The sequence below is a fragment of the Mus musculus genome, chromosome 8 (assembly GCF_000001635.26).
Source record: "Mus musculus strain C57BL/6J chromosome 8, GRCm38.p6 C57BL/6J".
In the NCBI taxonomy this organism is placed as follows: Eukaryota; Metazoa; Chordata; class Mammalia; order Rodentia; family Muridae; genus Mus; species Mus musculus.
Window position 1 is genome coordinate 84125598 of NC_000074.6, and position 22335 is coordinate 84147932.

Here is a 22335-nt window from a genome sequence, read left to right on the forward strand (position 1 = left end):
ATGACTATCTGGGGAGTGGGCAGTGGCTGCCAGCCAGGCATGAGAACAGAAGCCTAATCCTCCCTTGAGCCCTTCTGGCTGGCTTCATCTCCTTGGGGACTCTCTAACGCCTGCCCCATCCACTGGCACCCCATTCCTGTCTGTGGTCAGACCAAATACCAGATAGGGTGATTCTCAGCTTTTCCTCAAGTATTCGTCATGGCTGTGGCTCGGCTCAGGCTGGCTGAGGTTATGAAAGTGGAGCTGGGGTGATTGGAGCAGGCAGGGAATGAGGGATGGGCTAGATGAGCCCTCGGCCTGCCCTCTTCAGGGAGGGGAAAGGGACAGTCATCTTCTCAGGCCCCGCGGGGTGTGTGTGTGTGTGTGTGTGTGTGTGTGTGTGTGTATGTGTGTGTGTGTGCGCGCTCTGTGCTGAGAGATGGAGGGCAATTGTAGTCACAGCAGACACTGGAGGACGTGAGTGCTGGACAGAAGCTGGGGAGAGGCACAGCAGGGCTGACTATGGTGAGTTAGGCAGGGAGGGTCTGAAGGCAGGTCTGCCCATCCCCTGCCTGGTTCTGCCCACTGGTCCTCACCAGGTGGCTTTCTGGCCCCTTGCTTTCCTCCAGAGGCCTCAAGAGCTGCTATTGCTGCTCCTGATGCTAAAGTGGTCGTTAGCACACACGGAGGACCCTGCCTTCCCACACTTGGGTGACAGCTCACAGCCCCTCCCGAGGCCCTGTCCTTGGCGCTGCTCCTGTCCCCGAGATGACACGGTGGACTGTGCTGGTCTGGACCTGAGGATATTTCCAGACAATATCACCAGAGCTGCTAGGCACCTCTCCTTGCAGGTAAGGGCTGGGGATCTGAGAGGGAGGCATAGGGCAGGGTTCATGTGGGAGGTCCACATGGCAGAGCTGAACCTGCCCTTGCTCTGGTTCCGCTAAGCCAGGCCAATGTCAGAGGTAGAAGCATCGTGTGTCCCGAGAGTGGAGTTTGGGGTCAGAATCTTAGGACTTACGTTGTTTTGGTCAAAACACTGAGTTCAGCTGCATGGTTGTGGCATTCGCCTTTAATCCCAGCGCTGGGGATGCAGAGGAAGGCAGATAGATCTCTGTGAGTTCAAGGCCAGCCTGGTCTACAGACTTACAGCCAGGGCTACAAAATTAGTCAATAGTTGTGATGTTGGAGGTCACAGGAGTATTTTGGAATGGTTTTGGGCAAAAGGGTGTTGGGGGCTGAGATCAGAGTCTGTTGTAGTGGCCCCAGTACTAAGGACACAAGTAGGAGGCCATCCTTCACTGCAGAGTGAGGCCCTCTGTTGGGGGATGGGGTGTTGGGGAAGGCTAGAGGAGTGTCAGAGACCAGGTTCAAAATCAGCAGCCCATGTGGCTTCAGGCCCAGGGTAACCGTGTGGTTTGCTGGGTGGTGCAGTAAAGAGCTTAGTGCCTCACAAGCCTCAAGGTTGTTTGGGGTCACGGAATGGGATGTCTTCTTTTCTCCTCCTCTTCCTGTTCTCTCTGGAGATATTAGAGATGAACCCAGGGCCTGCCTTGTGGATGCTAAGCAAGTGTTCTGCCACTGGGCTGCACCTCCAGGTTGAGTTGAGGAGCAAGAGACAGGCCTTGGTGTGACTGTCTTTATTCCACAGAACAACCAGCTTCGGGAGCTCCCCTACAACGAGCTGTCCCGCCTCAGCGGCTTGCGCACCCTGGACCTGCATAGCAACCTCATCACCTCTGAGGGTGAGGGCCTCAAGCTGGGAACAACCAGGTCCCAACCCCTCTCCACATCCGCTGTTTGCCAGTTGTGGCCAGCTCTTGGGGGTTTCCACAACTGCTGAGTACGGTGGAATTTCGAGGGTTGGGGGATGGTGGTGGCTGTGGCTTTTGAGTAAGGACAGGATGTGGTGGTTTGGTTGGGGGGGGGGAGCCTAGGAATTTATGCTAGTCCCTAGCCTTCAGAGTGGGATTGCTAGAATGCTGGTCCCCTCATCCACTGCCCACTGTGCTCCCACCCAGGCCTGCCTGATGAGGCCTTTGAGTCCCTCAACCAGCTAGAGAACTTCTATGTGGCCCACAACAAGGTGAGCCTGTATCCCTGAGAGGTCACAGCCTGGCTGGGGTCACCTGGCGAGCGCAACCTGGGGGTGGGGGTTGGGGAGGCAGGAAACCGGGCACCAGGACCAGACTGCTGTTACCCTTGCAGCTTTCTGTAGCGCCCCAGTTCCTGCCACGCTCCCTGCGTGTCGCCGATCTGGCTGCCAATGAAGTGGTGGAGATCTTTCCTCTCACCTTTGGGGAGAAGCCTGCACTCCGGTAGCCTTAGCCCTTGTTCCGCCCCCAGCCTTTGATTCCGGGATTCTGCTCCCAGGCCTGTCCCGGGGATCCTGTACACAGCCCTGCCAAAGGAGAACCACAGCGCAGCCTGGTTTTGGAGGGTCTGAGGCATAGTTGTGCAGTGGGGGGGTGGGGGGGGGGTGGGGAGAGTAAGAAAAGGCTGGCTCTGTTCTGGGGATCCTGAGGCTTGCCCTGTACTGGGAGGAGGGCAGGGTCAGAGAGGGTTCAGATCAGTTTTGGAGGGTCCAAGGCATTAGCTCAGTCTGGGAGGGGGGTGTTATGTCCCTAAAATGGGATCAGAGGGGCTTCATCTGCGTGGGGAGTTTATAGTTATGGCTGTGTACTGGGGTGGAGGTGGGGGGAGGAACCTGAGTGGTGAGAGAGATCCTCTTATCAAACGTGTAGACTTATCAAAAGTCAGGACTAGGACAGATGCCACCTACTTAAACAGTCAGACACACAAACACACACGCATCTATGCACTTGTGTTGATGCACTCACACACGCACATACATGCATAAATGCACACACCCACACGTCTTTTACTCTCAAACAGGAGCTGTTGGTGACCCCAGCTGGAGTTGAGGGGCAACAGCATGGGGGAGGGTGGTGTGCACATGCGTAGGCTGCTGGCTGCAGCCCTGCTCTCCTCAGGTCTGTGTACCTCCACAACAACAGACTGAGGAACACCGGGTTGCCACCTAACACCTTCCACGGCTCGGAGGTTATTACCACCTTAAGTCTTTCCAGCAATCAGCTCAGCTACCTACCACCCAGCCTGCCAGCCTCCCTGGAACGGCTTCACCTGCAGGTAGGTTCCCTGCCTGTTACACACACACACACACACACACACACACACACACACACACACACACACACACACACACACATGCCTGGGCCTAGGTCTCTTACCTGTGGCCTGTGGGACTTCTCCACCTGCTCCTTTGCCTTCCTTTCTTTCTAAAGATTCGTTTCCTCATTTTATGTATAAAACATAAAAGAAGAGTACTCTGTCTGCATGTACACTTGCATGCCAGAAGGCATCAGATCCCACTACAGATGGTTGTGAGCCACCAACCATGTGGTTGCTGGGATTCAAACTCAGGACCTCTGGGAGAGAAGCCAGTGCTCTTAACCACTGAGCCATCTCTCCAGCCCCATTTCCATCCTTTCAACTGCTCCCCAGGATTCCAGAGGTTAGAAGAATCATCAAGCAAGCAAGCAAGCAAGCAAGCAAACAAACACTTCCACTCCTTTGCCCAGGCAAGGCAAGCTCCCGGCCGGGCCACTGGAGAGCCTTCTGTGGCTTCCATGCCAGACCCTCTATCTCCTCTTCTCCCTTCTGCAGAACAATCTTATCTCCAAGGTGCCCAGAGGAGCACTGAGCCTCCAGACTCACCTCCGTGAGTTGTATCTCCAGCATAACCAGTTGACAGACAGTGGTCTGGATGCAACTACCTTCAGGTAGGTACACTGCAGTTCTGTGCTCGGCAGCCTCTCCTACAGGATTTCTAACCAAGACTTCATTTAGTGAGCACCTAGTGCATACCCAGCTGCCCTGCCTGGCATAAAAGGTGTTACTGCTGCGATGCATGACAGGTGTCCTTGTCCCCTGCTATCCTTTCTTGAGGTTCTATTATCCAATAGTTAGGGGTTTTGTGGTAGAGATAAAGTCCAGCTCTCACATATGCCAGGAAATGAGGTGCCCATCTGGCCACACCGCAATACCTCCTTACAACATTCTAGACAGGTGAACAGAGCTCTGAGCTGCACCTCAGCTCTTGTGGGCTTTGTTATGGTTTATCAAGAAAGGATTTCTCTGTGCAGCCCTGGCTGTCCTAGAACTCACCTTGTAGACCAGGCTGGTCTCACACTCAGAGATCTGCCTGCCTCTGCCTCCCTCCAGAGTGATGGGATTAAAGGTGTGCACCCCCCCCCAGCTTTGTCTGTTTTGTTTTTAAGTCAGGGTCTCTCTATGTAGCCATGGGTGTCCTGGAGTTCATGCAGACCAGATTGGCCTCCAACTCATTTAGCTCTGCTTGCCTCTGCCTCTTGATTGCTGGGACTGAGGATTTACAATACAACTCCCAGCCTAACTTGTTTATGTTTATGAATGGTTTTGCCTGCACGGATGTCTGTGTACCATGCATGTGCTGTACCTGAAGGAAGGGGAAGGCTGGAAGAGGACAGCAATTGCCTGGGACTGGAGTTAAGGCAGTTAGTTGAGAGCAGCTGTGTGGGTCTTGGGAAGTGAGCCCTGGGCCTCTGGAGGAGTAGCCAGTGCTCTTAACTTCTGAGCCATCTCTCCAGCCCTGTCCCTTTTTTTTTTTTTTTTTTTTAAACAGTCTAGTTGTATGTAGTTCGGGTTGGCATGGAACTCACAAACCTCTTAGCTCCCCTTGTGAATGCTGGATTACACACTTCTATCTATGGCCACTCTGGGCTGATTATATATATCTCCTATATCTCATTATCAACCTAGCTTCATTGCTATATCACTTTCAATGTGAAATCTCCAGTTTAAAGGGGTTCTAAAACCATTTCTTTTCCTTCCTGGTAAGATCTGTGGGATCTCTTTTTTTGAAGTGACCATTCCATCACCCCTCTCCCATCAGCAAGCTGAGCAGCCTTGAGTACTTGGACCTGTCCCACAACCAGCTGGCCACAGTACCCGAGGGTCTGCCGGGAACTCTGACCATATTGCACCTGGGTCGCAATTGCATCCGGCACGTGGAAGCTGTAAGGCTGCACAAAGCAAGGGGTCTGCGCTACCTGCTGCTGCAGCATAATAAGCTGGGGGCCTCGGCGCTGCCCAAGGGGACGCTGAGGCCTCTGCGAGCCCTGCACACGTTGCACCTCTATGGCAACAAGCTGGAGCGTGTGCCTCCCGCATTGCCCCGCCACTTGCAGGCCCTGGTAATGCCCCACAACCACGTGGCCGCGCTGGGTGCGCGGGATCTGGTCTCAGCGAGAGCCTTGGCCGAGCTCAACCTGGCCTACAACAGCCTGGCCAGCGCACACGTACATCCCAGCGCTTTCCGCCGCCTGCGCGCCCTGCGCAGCTTGGACCTGGCTGGTAACCAGTTGACCCGGCTGCCTGAGGGCCTGCCCGCCAGTTTGCGCTCGCTGAGACTGCAACGCAACCAACTGCGGACTCTGGAGCCAGAGCAGCTCGCCGGCCTGAATAAGCTGCGGGAACTGAACTTGGCACACAATCGGCTCCGCGTGGGCGACATTGGGCCTGGCACCTGGCACGAGCTGCAGGCACTTAAGGTCAGGGGGTTAACTACAATGTGGTCATCTCCATCCCACCGCTGGCCCAGCTCCGAGCCAGGGCATGGCCCAGAGTCCTGTGTGGGCATCCTGAGATGGTTGAAACAGACCCTGTTTGGGCTGTTGCTAAGTCCCCACCTGACTTCTGAGCACTCCTCCATTCTACCCAATGACTGTGGCCTCTAGGTTCTGGCAATCCGGCTGGGCACAAAACAGGGCCCTTACCCTTCTCTGACCCCAAACATAGAGGCCATGGTTAGAGGCCATCTGGTGATCACAGAAAGTGACTGTGTGGTAGCTGGTAAGGACCAGAGGCAGGTGCGGGACGGACCCGGCTGCACAGCATAGGGGAGGCTGAGGTAGAAGGATCGAATTTGAAGCCAGCTGAGGCTATGGAAGGAAAGAAAAAGCAAAGGGTATGAGTGAGGAGGATGTGAGGGACCACCATCTTCACATCCTTGTCTTGCTGAATCAGGTAGGCAGGGACTTCTACCTATCCACCCCCACCCATGGGTAAAACAAAAACAAATAGTATGGCTCGGTCAATCTCTATGGAAGAAATTTGGTGACCACCATTATTGAGCAAGGATCTGGAGGAGGCCTGCGTTGGGCAGGGAAGAGGCAGAGGACTGGAGAGGAGAGGGGCTGGAAGCTCTGAGTGTGCAAGGCCAAGGCCCTGAGCCTGCTGTCTTGCTGTTGTGCCTGTCAGGTGCTGGACCTGAGCCACAATGAGCTATCTTTTGTGCCCCCTGATCTGCCTGAGGCCCTGGAGGAGCTATACCTGCAGGCTAACCGTATCAGTCATGTGGGCCCAGAGGCCTTCCTCAGCACCCCCCACCTGCGTGCCCTCTTTCTCAGGTGAGGGGCAGGGGAGTCGGGATGATGACGATGGCTCTCCTGTCGCCGCCCTAACATCCCTGCCTCTCTGCACAGGGCTAACAGGCTTCATATGACCAGCATCAGAGCCGAGGCCCTTCAGGGGCTTACACACCTGCGTGTGGTTGACACTGCAGAAAACCCGGAACAGGTCCTGGTCTAGCTGCCACGCAAGGGCAAGGAGCCCTGAGCCCTGGAGGGTGGGGGGAGGGGGGTAGGTGGCCAAGTAGCCCTGGCCTAAGCTCTGAGACTGTGGACTAAGAAAGCTCTCAGCTGCGGCCTAAGAGGCTGTGCCTGTCCTGCCCAGAGCTGGCCAAAGCAGTAGGAGCAGGTGTCTGCTGTAAGAGGTGGTTAGGGGCTGAAACAGGAAGCATGCGGACTTGAACGTTCTGGGGCGCAGACTACACCCTCCAGCACAGATGGTGATGAGGAAATAAAGCAGATGCCCTCTCATGTTCACAGGGGACTCAGTCCCAGTGAGCCCGACCCATCTCTTCCCTACATCTCAAAGGAGCGTCTCTTCTGTCCCTAAGTGGGGAGACAAAGCTACAGGATACGAAGTCAGTGTGGCCCCATAGCCTGTGAATGATGTGGGAGACCTGAGGCAGACACAAGGGTCACCAAATAGTATCCTGCAGGGCCCAGCCTGTGTGTGCCCAAAAAGCCCAAGCCATGGGCTCATCCAGGCCTTTCCAGGGAACTGGGTTGAGTGGGGAGGCCAGCCACTGGTGTGGGGGGTACATCAAGGACAAAAAGACAAAGCTGAGGCAAGTGTGGCCTTGGCTGTTCATTCTGTGTTGGCCCTGGGGTGAGGGCAGCTGGGTCAGTACAGTTCCTAAGAAGCCAGCTGAGCTGGACAGCCTCAGAGGTATCTTTGGAGAGGGCTGTGGGGTTCACAATGGGAGGGGCAGGAAGTAAAGTGCTTGCAGGGCCCTCTGGGTTCACATCCCAGCTACCCTCCTTGCTCCAGATGCTCCTGGATGTGCAAACAGGACTCTCCAAGGCCCAACCAGCCAGGCTGGGGTGACTGTGCTGTCCCGATGCCCCTGGGGCCGAGGGCCTGGACAGGGCGAGTCCAGAACCAACTGTCCGCTGATTGTCTGCTTGTCTGTTCGGTGGCCCTGGAGCTCTGCCTAGCATCGGGCTGTGGGGCCTGTAGTCCAGGATGGGCCTCACCTGCGGAGTCGCTGCAGCTGGGGGAGACATAAGGGGTCAGGGGACCACCACCACATGTGACCCACCCCCCCCCACCTCTGTGGCCACTTACCTCGCTCTCCACCAGGTTCCGCCGATACAATGCCTCCTTTGCAGCCTCCTAGGGAAGGGGTGATTGGTTGACAGTCTAGGATGACCCTGACCCTCTAACTTGGTACCTGACAGACACATAGGTCCAGCTTACCCTGCTTCCATCGTAGCCCAGGCGCCGGGCAGCCTCTGTATAGAAGTGCAGCTGGCGCTCCAGATGGCTTGCATACTCTTGAGAAGTGGAAGCGGGAGTCAGGGCTAGGAAGCTGCTTCTCCCACTTTTGTCCTTCCCCCATACAATGGGGGATTCTCGGTTCCCTACCCATTTCACACCTCTCTTATCAGACAGACCTCTCTCCAGCCCCCTTCTTGACCTCCCTCTTCAGACACATACTTCTATAGTCCCTCCCTCACCAGATACACACCCCCTTTTCAGCCCCATTTCTGCCCCTACCCCTGCGGAGGGCAGCACCCCCCTGCTCCAGCTGTGCCCTCTGCCATTGGCTACGCTGTACTACGTCCTGGTACTGCTGGGCCACTTCTGGAGGCACAGGCCGGCGTGCCTGCCTCAGGGCCAGGATCTGGAGGGTACAAAGGGGGCTGTGAGCCAATCTGGAGCCCAAGCCCTACAGCCCACCCCATTGAGCCCAGCAGGGCAGACACCTACCTTCCTTTCTAGCCGCTCTTGGTCAAAGGCCAACACGCTAAGGCTATGCAGGGGCCGTGCTGATCTGCAGGTAGAGAGGGGTTGAGGGGCTACAGGGGAAGTGCTGGGGATCCACAGGAGTCAGCGGGCAGAGGTACAGGAAGGGTGGGGCTAGAGCAATCTCAGAAGCAATCTCAAGACATCCAGAGACCAGGAAGGTCTGCAGTCTGCCTGTCATCCCGTCACTCAGGAAGGGGAGGCAGGGGACATGAATGAGGGAGAGAGACAGAGACAGAAGAAAGTACAAGATTGAAGGCAGGGAAGCTGGATATGCTGACAATGGTCAGATCACAAAGGGTCTTAAAGATCAAGTCGAGGTTTGTAAACTGAATTCCCCAAGAGAAGGGTATCAAGTTAGCTCTGAGGTCAGATGGGATACGGTCTGGTATGACTGATGGAAACTACACGAGGAACTGGGACAAGAGAGGACTCTCTTCAGTGTGGCGCAGCCTAGACTTACCTGTTGCCTGCTTCCCTTGAAGACGCCGGTATGAGAGGAGCCTTTGCTTTGGGCCCAGTGACCTGTTTTGGTAGAGTCAGTCCAATTAGTACTGAGTCCCTGACCCTAGCCCTACACCCAGAGGTGACTAAGAGGCAGGGACTCACAGTGGGCATAGCTGCTGGGATGTGATCAATGACCAGCCACCTCTCAGTTGTAGTTTCCAACTGCTGGGCTGTCAGTGGCTCCCGGATGCGAACCATCACTTCAAGCCTCCCCCCCGTGGGTCGGCGTCCATCCAAAACCTAGGTAGGAGTAAGTGCTGGTGTGGGCCAGAGCAGCATCCTCAACAGAAGCCCAGGGGAGTGCCAGCAACAGGGGAATGCCAGCGACGACTCTGGTAACACCCCAGAGAGCTCAGAGTCTGCAAGCACCAGCTTACCTCCAGGATCTCGTGGACTTCACAAGCTGTTTCCAACGTACCCAGCTTCAGCTGGGCTGTACCTAGCACCCTGTCCGTCTTGAACAGCCCCCTGTATGGGGAGGTGTGATGGTTAGCATGCTGCTCCACTCCCCTGGAGCCCAGAACCTGCGATCACTGGCTCACCCCTTGTGGACCACTTCGAACTTGATGCCCTTGGTTTGGATGGCCCTTCGGAAGCCACGGTGGCCACGGTTGATGCAGAGTTTGAACTGCTCCTTAAATTCTACGCAGGGAAGGAGAGAAGAACAAGAAGCGGCTGGGAGTGAGGGTGTGCACTGGCTTTTACTTGGTGTGCGCGTGCACGTGTGCTGTGTATGTATGCTCACGTGGGGGTTACAGCACAACCTTGGGGCCAGTCTCCACCTCCCACAAAGTCTCACTGGTTGCCATGCACCCCACATGGCCCACAAGCTCTCCTGTCTCCTGGGGGACTGCAGAGGCATGTTGCTGTGCTGGTTTTAAGTCAGATCTGGGGATTCAAATTCACGCCCATCTGTTTGCCCTGCAATTGCTTCACCCACTGAACCGTCTTTCTCAGTCCTTGTTTTTTGTTTTTTTGAGGAGCTGGGGTGGGAGGGCTTGTGTATACTAGGGAATACCTCTGAGGTAGATTTCCACTGTGGCCCTAGGTTTAGGTTATCTTCTGTAGAAGACAAGGTGACTCACCAGGGGAGTCTGTGTTTTTGATCACACTGGTCTTGTCTTTCTGAGCTTCTTCCTATATCAGGGAGGAGGCAGGAATGATCAGGACCCAGGCCAGATGTACACTTCCTGCTAGCCTTGCTTCTTGGTCCATTCCCACTTAAAGATTGCACCTACCACATTGGGATAAGGGAAGTCAAAGCGGACAAAGGCATCCAGGTCACTGGGGGACAGCCCTGTGGATAGACAAGGGTCAGACCTAGGTAGAGAGACCAGCCCACCCTTGCTTCAGGGCTGCCTCCTCACCTGTGGGTGTGGGCAAGTTGATGCCCTTCACGATAAACAGGAGCATGTCACTGTTGCTCAAGTCCGGAAAGACCCTTTCAGTAGGCAGGGAAATAGAGGTTGGCTCCTCAGCCAAGCTGGGGCTCTCACATCCCTCAGTGCAGCAGGGACGATCCAGACTTCACAGTCAGGATGTAGGGCTAGGCATTCCCTTGCTTGACTGCTGGGCTCCCTGTTCAGTGTTCCTATGTTTATTTGGTACCTACTTCTGTTTCTGTATGTGGTATGTGTGCACAGACACACATGTCCCTCTCCTTGCTGACCTATCGCCCTGGCCCTTACTTGCCAGTTTTATTTGAGAATCTCCTATGTACTCAGCAGCATCTTAGCTGCGTTCTTTGCTCTACATTCCTGGAGTCCTACAAGTGTCAACCAGGCCTCTAGTTGCTAGAGGATCTTTTACTTCTGAGGCAAAGTCCCATGTAGCACGGGCTGGCCTCAAACTCATCATGTAGCCAAGCTGGCTTTGAATTGCTGATCCTTCTGCCTCTACTTCCTCGGCTGGGATCTGGTTTATGAAGTCCTGGAACCAGGATTTCATGCATTGCTGGCATGAATTCTACCAGTTGAGCCACACTCCCAGCATCCTCCTCTCCTTTACTGTTTTCTGAATATCTGCCAGTGTCAGCAACGCCCTAGCCAACACAGCAGCTCGTGCTTGCCCAGATGCCTGGGTTGTCCAGTTGTTCCCCATGCCCGTGGATGCCTATGTCCTACCACCTAGTCACTCTCCAGCAGAATCAAGTCCTGCTACAGCTTCCACAGGGGCAGCTCCCTCCCAGCTACCCCCCAGCCTAGGGCTCTGGGTCCTACTTGATGACACTGAAGGTCCTCTGCTCAAAGCGGGCTGCGGGTGTGGGCAGACTGCGGGCGAAGGCTTGTTTTAAGGTGTCCATGCTCCGCTTACAGTCTTCTGCCAGCTTCTCGAACCTGTTGAGAAGGCACTGCTCAGGGCCCTGGCCAGCAGGACTGCTGGTGCAGGTCCCAGTGAGGTGGGCACTTACTTAATGGTTTCAGCAATGTTGCCCAGGTGGGTGAACTGTGTGGAGTGGTTTAGACACATCTGTAGGGCACAGAAGTAGAGGGTGAGAGAGAGGACAGCACAGGGGACAGGGACAGGGACAGGTCATTGGTGGGGCCTTACTTCATGTTGCTGTCTCAGGAGCTTGGTAAGTTCCCCATAGCGACGCACAGCTTCCTGAGACAAGCCTGGGCCAGGCCGCTGCACCAGCACAAAGTCGTCCTTGTTGACAGGAGCAGGTGGCACCTGTGGAGGATGAAGTTGGCAGGTACAGCTCATCTGGGCTCTGTCATCATCCCTGCCCATCACTCTATCTCCTGTGTGGGGTCTCCCCTCAATTCACACTGTCCGACACAACAAAACCATCTTTTGGGCACCCTGTCTGCCCTGTGCAGGCCCTGCTTTGTGGCTGGGGACTGGGGATACAGCAGCAAATGGACAGAGCCAAGCACTGCAGCACACGGCGGTGATGTTAGCACATAAGAGATTGGCAGGAGAACTGAAAGTCAGACGATGGCATGGGATACAGTGAGCCCAAGGCTTGCCTGTGTACAGATTTAAGAAGAGGGAACAAGCCCAACGAGTAGCTGGGGGAGCACTCCAGGGTGAGAAGAGGGAGCACTCCAGGGTGAGAAGAGGGAGCAAAGACCCTGTGGCTGGATTGTAGTGGGTGTCTGAGGACAGAGGAGGGAGGGAGGGAGGCAGATCACGCAAGACCATGGGCCACAGTAAAGTGTGGATTTACCAGCGTGTCACTGTGGTCTTCCTAGCTAGAATGTGTGCCCTGGAAGGGTGGGGGGTATTTGTCTATTTTATTCTGCCCAGCATTATGTCCCCAGGACCCAGTGTGTGTGCCACACAGATTTTCTGTCATGTTGCTGCTGTCTGTCATACAAGGGATCCCAGGATCATGCCTGACTTTGAGGTGGGAATGACTCCAGGTCTCCAAAGACAAAAATAATGTTCGGAGTGAACAGTCCTATCCAAAGTGGCAGAATATGTTAACTGTCTCCAGAGATTAGAGTCTCTTCTCTAGTGATGGCACACAGCGCTGCTCCTGCAAGAAACTGCAAGCCCCAGAATATTTTGCAGCTAGTCACACGGCTAGCTCTAGCCAATGGGAGACAAGCAAAGGATGGGTTCTAGAGACAGGAGTTTTTTGCTGTAGAGGAAGAGGGAGAGGTCCTGCAGTGACCCCTTGAAGTGACTCTGTCCTTTTTACCCCACCCTTTCCATGGGCATGAGGCAATGGGTCAGTGATCCATATGGATCATGTGGACCAGGACAAGACCCTAGGAAGATGAAAAGAAAAAATACAGAAGGAGCGCGAGCCCCACAGGCACCCTGTTGTAGAGCCCAGTCTGTCCTGACATGCACGAAGTAACTGTCTCCTTGCAACTGTTGTCTTCTAACGGCCTACTTGTCGAGAGGGCAGCTTAGCTTAAATGATACATTCTAGGTCACACGGCTACTAAGGGGACCACGGGCAGTGTGCGTAAGCATGGAGGCCTCACCTTGGCAATGTCCACAGGCAGTCCATTGCGAGAGGCCTCTAGCATGGGCTCTAGCCCTTTGGCCTGGCGCAGGTGCATCTTGGCGCCTTCTACGTCGTTCTTTTGCTTGGCACGCAGCGCGGCCTGCAGGAGCTGCTTCTTACGGCCCTCCAGGAAGGCCAGCTGCTGCTGGGCTGAAGGCAGGAAAGCCTCAGTAGGGCTGTCCAACCCACTGGGGTCAGGTTGGCCTGGGTAGCAGGGTGGGGGGGGGTACTTACCTCTGTTGGATGTGCCCTTGGGGGCAGCTTTGCCGGCTGGGGCTGGTCCTGATGGAGGTGCTTTGGAGGGCGAGGACTTCAGCTGGGTTGTGGAGGCAGCAGGGGTATTCTGCTGCGTATAGAGAGAGGTCAGATTGTCCCCAAAATCTGCAATGGCTCATTCCCAGGTGTCAGAACCCAGAACCAAAGACCTATCTCTGTCTTCAACAGGATTTTATGTGTTAGGCTGGACTCAAACTCATGATGTAGCTAAAGCTGACTTTGAACCTCCGATCTTCATGCCTCAGCCTCCGTAGGGCTGGGATTACAGGTATGAGGTATGCCTGGCTCGTCCTCAGTGCTAAACATACTTATGGTCCTGTTCCACCTCTTCTCTGCACAGGGAGGCTATCCTGTGCTGCACCCATTCTCTAGATGAAAGGACTAAGGCCCAGGGAGCAACAAAGCTGGGCCAGAGCCCTACAGCCAAGAGGTGGCAGGCCTATGGCATGAGGCTTGTCACTCCTGCTTTGGCCAGGCTTCCCAGGTCTTTCTCCATTGTCCCTCCCCATCTCAGCCCTGACCCCTTGTACCTTCTTAGGAGTCTCCTCCTCTTCGTCATCCGAGCCTTCGTCGTGGTTGGCAAGCCTCATGGCAGTTTCCAGGACACCCACTAGGCTCTGTTGAGAGGGCTCTGCAGACTCCAAACCCTGCATTGGGGGGAAGCCTGGGCGGCAGAGCGGCCTGGTCAGTGCCCCTACTGAGGGAGGCCATTACCCCTCCTCCCACTAAAGAATTCCAGGACTTTCTCTTTGTTGGTTTTCTGAACATCTTCACTGTGTAGCTCAGGTTGGCTTTGATCGTGCAGTCCCTGCCTCAGCCTCCCAAGTCCTGGGATTACAGGTATGTGTCATGCCAGTCTTATTGCTTTCTCTATACCGAAGATGGAGCCTGGGGCTTTGTGCATGCTAGGAAGTGCCCACCCAGAGTCTGAGCTGATCCGAGCAGAGGAGCTAGGAACCGCAGAGTGCCTGAACTCCTGACTCCCCTTCCCGGGCTGCTGTTCATTCCCATGGCACTTGCTTCTCTTGTGCACCCTGGACTCGCACAGATCCTGACAGACTGTGAGGTGGGCTTCAGCTGGGAGAGGGGCCCCCAATGTGGAGGGTAAGTGTTTCTACAGAAGACCTGTGAGCAGCTGAGAACTTCGAGATTTCTACTCTATGGAGGGCCTGGCAGGAGTGAACAGAATGGAGGAGGGAGGGAGGGGGACAGTCGGAGACAGAACTAGCTCCAAACTACCTCCTGACTAAGAACTTTCCAGTATCCCTGACGCAAACAGTGCTGTCAAGACACACTCCAGTCTGGTTAAGACGTCTACAAAGTTCCTGAGTGCATAGTTATGGCTGCATGAAGAGCCGTAAGCGGGAACAAGATCAGCAAAAGGCCCAGAGGCAGGAGCAGGGGGTGGGGAGCTTGCCCTAGCACAGACCTTACCTGGGGAAACATACTTGTGGTGGGGCCTACCTAGAGGTACAGCCTACCTGGGGGCACTGGCAGCTCCGCCACATCCACAGCTCGGCCTGCCTTGTGGGCACGAATGGCGTCTTGGTATTGCTGCAGGGCACAGAGGTGTTAGGGGACCCTGAGAGAGCTCCTGAGAGCATTCATCTGGACCCCTACACACCTTGACAATTCGTTCATGCATGCGTGCCTTCCGCTGGTCACCCTTGGCCTTGGCCTGGGCTGCAGCCACATGGTACCGCTCCATTCGCTGTTCCAGAGCCTCCAGGAGGTTCCTCGGGGGTTGGGGAACCTCTGGGCCAGAAGAGGTGGGAAACAGGTTAAGGGGTGAGGGAAATGGGAGACTGGCCCAGTCTGCCCACTTCAAAGAACCTCACCAGCCTACCTGGCCTGGTGAGTGTTGAGGCAGAGGTCAAAGGTTGGGCAGCTGGCAAGGGGGGCTCTGGGGACAGCTGGTCTGGAGACGGAATACAACTCAGTGAGGGGCTTGCTTGGTTATCGTAGGCAGTAGGAGTAGAAAGGGCATGGGATAAGGTCCTCACCAGGGGGAGGGGGCAGGCGGGACAGGTCCACCAGTTCCCCACGGCTCAGGGCCTCCAAGACAGGGTCAAAGCTCTGTGAGAAAGAATGAGATGGGTAGAGGGGGCTCCTGGGTCCCCAGGGGGTGTTCTATACTCTGCCCTATGGCAGAGGACTGTCCCCTCCCTGGGGCTACCATACTGGGACACTGCTAGCTGGCAGAGGATGGCAGCTGAAGCTCTAACAGGAACAGCTGATTCTCTAGAGGAGCTAGGACGGGAGCCTGTACTTGGCCTCTGGCTCCCTCTGACAGCTGGCCCTGTCTGTGAGCTGAGACCCACCTTAGCTATTCTCAAGTGTCTGGTGGCTGTAGCAGTGTCATCCTGATGCTTGGCACGAAGGGCAGCCAGTTTGTACTCGTGCTGGAGGCTCTGCAACCGGGCTAGGGGGCTGCAGGGATCTAGAAAGAAGAACACCACACAAGAAGCCTGGGCTAAGCTCACTACACAAACTGTCTATTTGAGTCTCACAATTTGAGTCCATTTTACAGATGGAAAGCTGAGGCTCAAAGGCATGCTCTCTGCCAAGCTCACTCAGCTGTCCAGTAGCATGAGGGACATTTGTTCTGGGCATGGAGGTTTGGGGAAGCTACAATGTCTCCCCCCCCCCCCCACACTGGATTCTTGAAAGCCTAGTGAGGACTTGTTCCCATTTAATCTGTCAGTTTCCATCTTTTTTTTTTTTTTTTTTTTTTTGGTCTTTTCGAGACAGGGTTTCTCTGTAGAGCTCTGGCTGTCCTGGAACTCACTTTGTAGACCAGGCTGGCCTCGAACTCAGAAATCCGCCTGCCTCTGCCTCCCGAGTGCTGGGATTAATACAGATGGTTTTGAACCTGACCTGAGTACTGGACATCAAACCTGTGTCCTCTGAAAGAGCAGCCAGTACTCCTAACCGCTCACCAGCTCTCGGGCGCCATATTTCTTTTTTTGAGAGACATGATTGTAGACCAGGCTGGCCTTGAAACTCAAAGTGTTCTGCCTTCTAAGTACTGAGATTAAAGACATGTGCCTTCATGCCTAACCCTGCTTCTTACTTTGTAATTTACAGCAAAACACATAAAACTTACTTAGCATTGCTTTTCTTTTCTTTTTCTGTCGTTTTATGTTGGGTGGAGACGGTGGGACACATCTTTAACCTTAGTGCTCAGAGGCAAACAGAGGCAGGGAGATCTCTATGAGTGCACAGCCAGACCACAGTGTGGTCTACACAGTGAGATCTAGGACAGCCAGGGCTGCAGAGTGAGACCCTGTCTCAGGAAAGGTTTAAACAATTCTTTTATTAGTACTGTGCATGTGGAGGCCACACGGTGATTCTGTGCAGCTGACTCTCCGTCCACCTTTCCTGGGCCTCAGGGATGATCTGAGGTGTCAGGCTCCTGTGGCTGTGACTTCATCCACTTTGCCTACTTCCTTTTCTCTTTCAGAGGCAGGTCCTCCTGTGGAGCACAGGCTGCCCTCCAGATTATGGTTCTCCTGTATCAGGGCCTCGAGAGCTGGACTGATGTGTGCGGGCCGGCGCCTGATTTGCTGGAACCACGGTTTCGTGTGTGTGTGTGTGTGTGTGTGTGTGTGTTGTTAGAGGTGTGGATGTGTGCACCTGAAGAGGCCAGAGGCCAGCATCAAGTGTCTGCCTCAGCTGCTTTTTTTTGAACTTGGAGTTCAGTTATACTCCACTGTGCCAGTTTTTTACATAAGTGCTGGGATCTGAACTCATATCCTCTCGCTTATGGAGCAGGAACTTTCCTGCTGAGCCACGTCCCTAGCTGTTAACTACTTTTTCTTTCTCTTTTTCTCTTTTGAGACGAGGTTGGTTGTCCTGGAACTCACTCTGTAGACCAGGCTGTCTCAGACTCTATGATCTATCTGCCTGTGTCTGCCTCCCGAGTATTGTTAAGTGTGTCACTCCTCCTGGCTCTATTAACCACCTACGTGCACAGTTCAGCGGCATTATACACGTCCTCTCTCACCATTTGTAACTTATTTCCCCAGATTAAAACACCACCTCTATTGAAGGCTCACCTCCCATCACCGGCCCAGCAGGCCACCAGCCAGTCTGCTTCCTGTCCTCACGGATCTGACAGCCCGGGGACCCTCCTAAGACTCGAGTTAGTGTCTCTATCTTTTATAGCTTCTTCACTGAACATCATGTCCTCATAAAAACAAGAAGCAAAACCAGCCGGGCATGGGGGTGCACGCCTTTAATCCCAGCACTCAAGAGGCAGAGGCAGGTGGAGCTCTGTGAGTTTGAGGCCAGCCTGGTCTACAGAGTAAGTTCCAGGACAATCTGGGCTACACAGAGAAACCTTGTCTCACAAAACAAAAACAAACCAAAAACCGCATCATGTTCTTGTGGTTCTTATGTTAGAGCACATGCTAAAAAAGAAATTAATTCCTTTTTATGGCTAAATAGTATTCCGTTGCATGTACAGCCCACATTTTAAGGTCTCTGAAGAGACCCTGTATCACCCTGGCCCTTCCTACCATTTACCTGGGGGTAGCTGGGGCTTAGCAGAGGTGGGTGTAGTGGTAGATGGGGCCTCCAAGGTGCCGCTGGACTCTGGGGCTGGCGGGCTTACAGAAGCCAACTGGGAAGTAGCTTGGGTGTGGCTGTGCCCAGCTGCTGCTCCCTTCCCCGATGCCACAGGTGGTGGAATGTCTGCTTCATTGATGATGTTGCCCTTCTTTGCAGAGACCAGCAGGTTTTCCAGCGTCTGAAACAGGATGTGGCATGAGTCTGAGATCAAGGGTGCTGTGCTCAGTGCTCCCGGGTCCAGGCAGGACCCTAGCACCCTGCCCTTTTCCTGCTCACCTTGAGCCCCCGGTCATAGCGTCGCATCTTGGCACTGTCCCCAGCTTGCCTGGCACTCTCCAGTGCAGACTGGTAGAGGGTTAGCCTCTCCTGCAGCGTGGCCTCTACTCCTGGATTGGGGCCTGAAGGCTTCGGCTACAGGGTTGGGGGTACAATCTGGGTGTTGACCCCACTTAGGCCACCCTAGCCAACCCTTCAGAGCATGAACATGTATTTCCCTTGAACCAATCTTTGCTACCCCAAATGACAGAGCCATCACAGTCCAGAGGTAACGTGTCATGTGTAGAACGGGGGAAAGGTGGGCTTTGAACTCTGGTTGTGTGTATACGAGTGACTTATGGGAGGTATACCTGGGCCACAGGCATCAGGGGCTCCACAGCCTTCTGTTCTTCTCCAAGGACCTCATTTAGCTCTGCCTGCAGGGATACATGACCAGGGTAGGAAGTCGAGGCTGCTGGACAGGGCAGTGGGATGACACAGCCTGTCCTGCCCTGTGCTCACCAGCAGGTCCTCATCAGCCTCCACATCATCCTCGTCTGTCCCCTCCTCGTCCTCATCCAGGTCTCTCATGCAGAGCCGGGCCATCTTCTCAATGGCTTCCATTGGCAGGGGACCTGGAGGCAGAAAGAAGCCCTAGCTAGAGCAGGATCATCCCGGAGCTCTACCCACCCATCTGCATATTCGGGGCCCCAGAGAAGAGCACAGTGAGCAAGAGAGCAGATCCCGCCGGGCAGTGGTGGCGCACGCCTTTAATCCCAGCACTCGAGAGGCAGAGGCAGGCAGATCTCTGAGTTTGAGGCCAGCCTGGTCTAAAATGTGAGTTCCAGGACAGCCAGGGCTACACAGAGAAACCCTGTCTTGAAAAACAACAACCAAAAAAAGGAGAGCACATCCCCTTCCCTGAGCACTGTGGCACCCACTGTCCTGAAGCCCTTTTAGCCTGATGCCATCTTCCATCCACCATCTGCCAACCCCCTCCAAACACTCATTTCTTCCTTATCTCAGCTACGCTGCCAGACACCCCGAGTTGGAACCTCAGCTCTGCAACATTCTCACTGTATGACCTTGAGCAAGTTACTTCAGCTCCTTGGCTTCAGGATAGGGGTAACTTAACAGTGCCTCCCAGGCAGACTGTGGGGACTAAAAGTGAATTAAATTCTTGGAGCAGCAAAGCATGCAGCTGTCCCTGCCTCGTCCACAGATAACAGCACCTTCCTCCTCAGGCTTGCGCCCCATCGCCTTCTTTGCATCCTCACTCTTGTGCCTGGGGCTATAACCAAGTAAAATCAAGGCTATGGTAAAGCTTCATCAGATAAGCTAGACAACCTCAGTAAGTAGCAGGACTCCAGTGTGCAGACACAGCATGGAGACACTGGCCAGGAAGATGACTCATGCTGTAGAGGGTAGGAGATGTTATCCTGGCACTCAGAACATTGTGCAATTTGGCTTATCGATGATTCTGGAAGTTCACCATTTAATTACCCCCACCATGGATGTGGGTAGATGAAAACAAAATAAAAGCATGAAGCAAGAGGGGGCGGTATCCATGGCATCTTGTTGGCACAGTGCATGTCTTTAAGGAAATGGTATCCTGTAAAGTTCTACAAGGGCTGAATTGTCGCCGGACCGTGGTGGCACATGCCTTTAATCCCAGCACTTGGGAAGCAGAGGCAGGCGAATTTCTGAGTTCAAAGCCAGCCTGGTCTACAGAGTGAGTTCCAGGACAGCCAGGGCTACACAGAGAAACCCTATCTTGAAAAACAAACGAAAACAAACAAACAAAAAATAAATATAGGGTTGAATTGTCAAATAATGGGAACTACAACTAAGGCTGTGTTTCTCATTTACTTAGGATTTGTACGTGTGCACATGCATGGATGCACATTCGTGTGCTACAGCACATGTGTAGAGGTCAGAGGACATCTTTCAAGGGTCAGTTCTCTCCTTCCACCACGCAGGTCTCATGGACTGAACCTCAGGGATCAAACCCGGAGTTGTCAGGCTCGGGACAAGCTTCCTTGCCCACTGAGCCATCTTGCTGGTCCTCTGGTCAGGGTTTTATTAACTAATAACCTACAACCTTGCCTTCTGTGTGCTTCCATCTTAAGATTTACTGTGTTTATGAACTGTATGCACAATGAACTGGTGACCAAGGGACCTGTGGCTCCCACCTGCGTGCCACCAACTAACACACATGCTACTTTCCAAAGGCACACACTTACCATCTATGCATTGAAACACCAATCAATACTTTGCTTAGAGCCACTGTGAATAGTGAAACCACGCACATAAACTGAAAACTATGAGGAGCTGGGAAGATGGCTTTATAGTTAAGACTACATCCTGCTCCTGCAGAGGACCTGAGCTTGGGTCTCAGCACTCACATGGGGTGGCTCACAACTACTTGTAACTTCAGCTCTGGGGAATCTGACATAGTTTGCTGGCTTCCATGTGTGTCTGCACACATGTCTCTCTTTCTCTCTCACACACACACACACCAAATTCTCAACAAAGAAGAAAAACATGGCAGGAAACAGATTGGAAAAGACCCAGTTCCACCCACAGCTGACCCTGACAGGATCACCCAGAACCTAGACTCTAGGAAGGTAGGGCTCCTGTTTTCCTGCCCCATGTCCATCCCAGTGCCTAGCTCCAAGTACTGCCCACAGCAGAAGTCCCAAAGAATATGTTGAGCATCTTTCTTACCTTGGCCTTTCAGTTTCTCTAGGGCCTGGGGCTGACCCCCCACCAAAGCCAGGAATTCAGCCTCCAGCTCCTCCTCATTAATCCCATCCTCGGGGATCATCAGGCCGTCTGGGGAGAAGTCAACCAGCAGACCAAGCTACGGGAGCAACCGGGCTCCAGTTAGACCTTCCATAGACCGCTCAGGCCCAGAGACCCGTCGGGATGCTGGAACCAAATCTCTACGAGGAAGCCATTTCTTGGAGAGACCAGGAGGCTGAGGAAGACACCCTCATACAATAACGTTCTTTATGCACATGGCTCCCCAGCAGCAGAGAACGCACCAGTGTGGGACTGGAAGGTGCACTCATCATTAAAGTGCTAACCCTAACCCTAGTATGTGCAAAGCTGGGTTCCATCCCAGCATGGCAAGGAGAAAAATAAATAAATAAAAGCCACGATGACTATGACAACAGTGGGGGCAAAGTTGAAGAACTGGGTCTTTTTTATAGACCTGCCCTTCTGCTTTGGCTAGTGACCAACAAAATATGATGAGTTACATGAAATTACCCTTTCTATAGGTCCAAATTGGCCAAATCTTAGCAGTTATGCATGGCTTCACCTATTGAGTGAAGCCATTAGTCACAGAGAGCCCAAGAATCCAGCGGCCACACTCCCTCTGTTCTAGCATTTTTCCATAAATAGTCTCAGTAAGTCTTTATAACTGCCCTTTAAGGACTCTTCTAGGCTTCCATTCCACAGGTGGAAAAACTGAGGCTCCAAACTACAAATACATTCAGTCAAATGTACCTAGGTCAGGGGGAACCTGAGCACAGAGCCCTGGGATCCCTGGTTCAAAGATGGGACAAATCAAACTCCCACAGGCCCTGAATCTGGGAGTATGGCTCTGGGCCACAGTCTTGTAGGTTTTCCTGTACACCTCTGGACTGACATTTCTGTCTGGCCAGGTGCTTCATCCTTGTGACCTTGACTAGATAGATCTCTGCGCCTCCCTTATCCTTAGTGTCCTCATCTGTACAATGGGTGTAGAGTGTGGCCTGACCCAGTTAATGCAAAGGCCTGAAAAGCCGGTCTGATTGCTTTCCCTTCCCGGTTGGAAGTGCTGCAGCAACAGGTGTTCCCTGAATCTGGGGTGTGAAGCTAGAAGCTGGATGGCCCAACCCAGTAGGCCATACACCTCACCTCGGGGGCGGGGCGGAGACCAGGGTTCACCTGGTGGCGAGGATCAGGCTTTTCTGGGGGTGGGGCACTCCCCGCGAGTGTGAGGAAGGGTGGAGAGAGACTCTGAGGAAGGGTGGGCAGGTACCCCTCGGTGGGTAGAGGGGCACACACTCACCTGGCGGGCAGTGACAGCACCTCGGCCCGGGGGTGCCTGGGGTCCATTCCTCTTGTGCATCTTCCAGGCTCGAAGCCCGGACTACCAGCCCCTGCACCTTTGCCTTGCCTTGCCTCTTCACCGAAGTCGAGTCTCAGAGCTCGCGCTGTTCCTGAGCCCTGAGTCCCTCCTCCGCGCCCGGCCCCCCGGGATTCTCGAGTTTGGGCCGCCCAGCTTCCGCCTTGGCCTTCAGGAGCGCGGCGGCTGGATTCGTGGGCTCTCTAGTTAAACTACAATTCCCGGCAGT

At 54.1% G+C, this 22335-nt stretch overlaps 2 protein-coding genes across 8 annotated transcripts; one reads left to right on the forward strand and one right to left on the reverse strand.

Annotated features, from left to right (window-relative positions):
- The first annotated feature begins 330 nt into the window (after positions 1-330).
- Podnl1 (podocan-like 1) lies at positions 331-17394 on the forward strand. 4 transcript variants are annotated; one of them, NM_001013384.2, is made up of 10 exons: positions 392-504; positions 609-830; positions 1631-1724; positions 2001-2065; positions 2188-2297; positions 2973-3129; positions 3667-3782; positions 4934-5591; positions 6301-6449; positions 6525-6920. In NM_001013384.2, the coding sequence occupies exons 1-10, from the start codon at positions 502-504 to the stop codon at positions 6628-6630; spliced, it is 1680 nt and encodes a 559-aa protein (NP_001013402.2). In that variant the 5' UTR covers positions 392-501; the 3' UTR covers positions 6631-6920. The 4 variants fall into 4 exon arrangements, with proteins under 4 accessions (XP_011246679.1, NP_001013402.2, XP_011246680.1 ...); XM_011248377.3 differs by lacking the exons at positions 6301-6449; positions 6525-6920 and adding an exon at positions 17191-17394 and having other exon boundaries at positions 331-504; XM_011248378.1 differs by lacking the exons at positions 392-504; positions 609-830; positions 2188-2297 and having other exon boundaries at positions 1635-1724; positions 6525-6970.
- Cc2d1a (coiled-coil and C2 domain containing 1A) lies at positions 7231-22320 on the reverse strand. Of its 4 annotated transcripts, none has more exons than NM_145970.2 (29): positions 22050-22320; positions 20717-20852; positions 18512-18624; positions 18361-18426; positions 18011-18145; positions 17690-17912; positions 15484-15602; positions 15166-15238; positions 15009-15080; positions 14787-14917; positions 14644-14716; positions 13693-13826; positions 13121-13232; positions 12864-13036; positions 11473-11595; positions 11333-11391; positions 11142-11258; positions 10290-10363; positions 10161-10219; positions 10008-10059; positions 9465-9564; positions 9300-9390; positions 9025-9162; positions 8879-8940; positions 8380-8443; positions 8167-8293; positions 7867-7943; positions 7735-7782; positions 7231-7660 (listed from the first exon to the last, which is right to left on the reverse strand). In NM_145970.2, exons 1-29 carry the CDS (start codon positions 22107-22109, stop codon positions 7640-7642), a joined length of 2832 nt encoding a protein of 943 aa, NP_666082.2. In that variant the 5' UTR covers positions 22110-22320; the 3' UTR covers positions 7231-7639. The 4 variants fall into 4 exon arrangements, with proteins under 4 accessions (NP_666082.2, NP_001368800.1, NP_001368802.1 ...); NM_001381871.1 differs by having other exon boundaries at positions 7242-7660; positions 13121-13229; NM_001381873.1 differs by having other exon boundaries at positions 7242-7660; positions 20717-20969.
- Between the last annotated feature and the right edge of the window lie 15 nt (positions 22321-22335).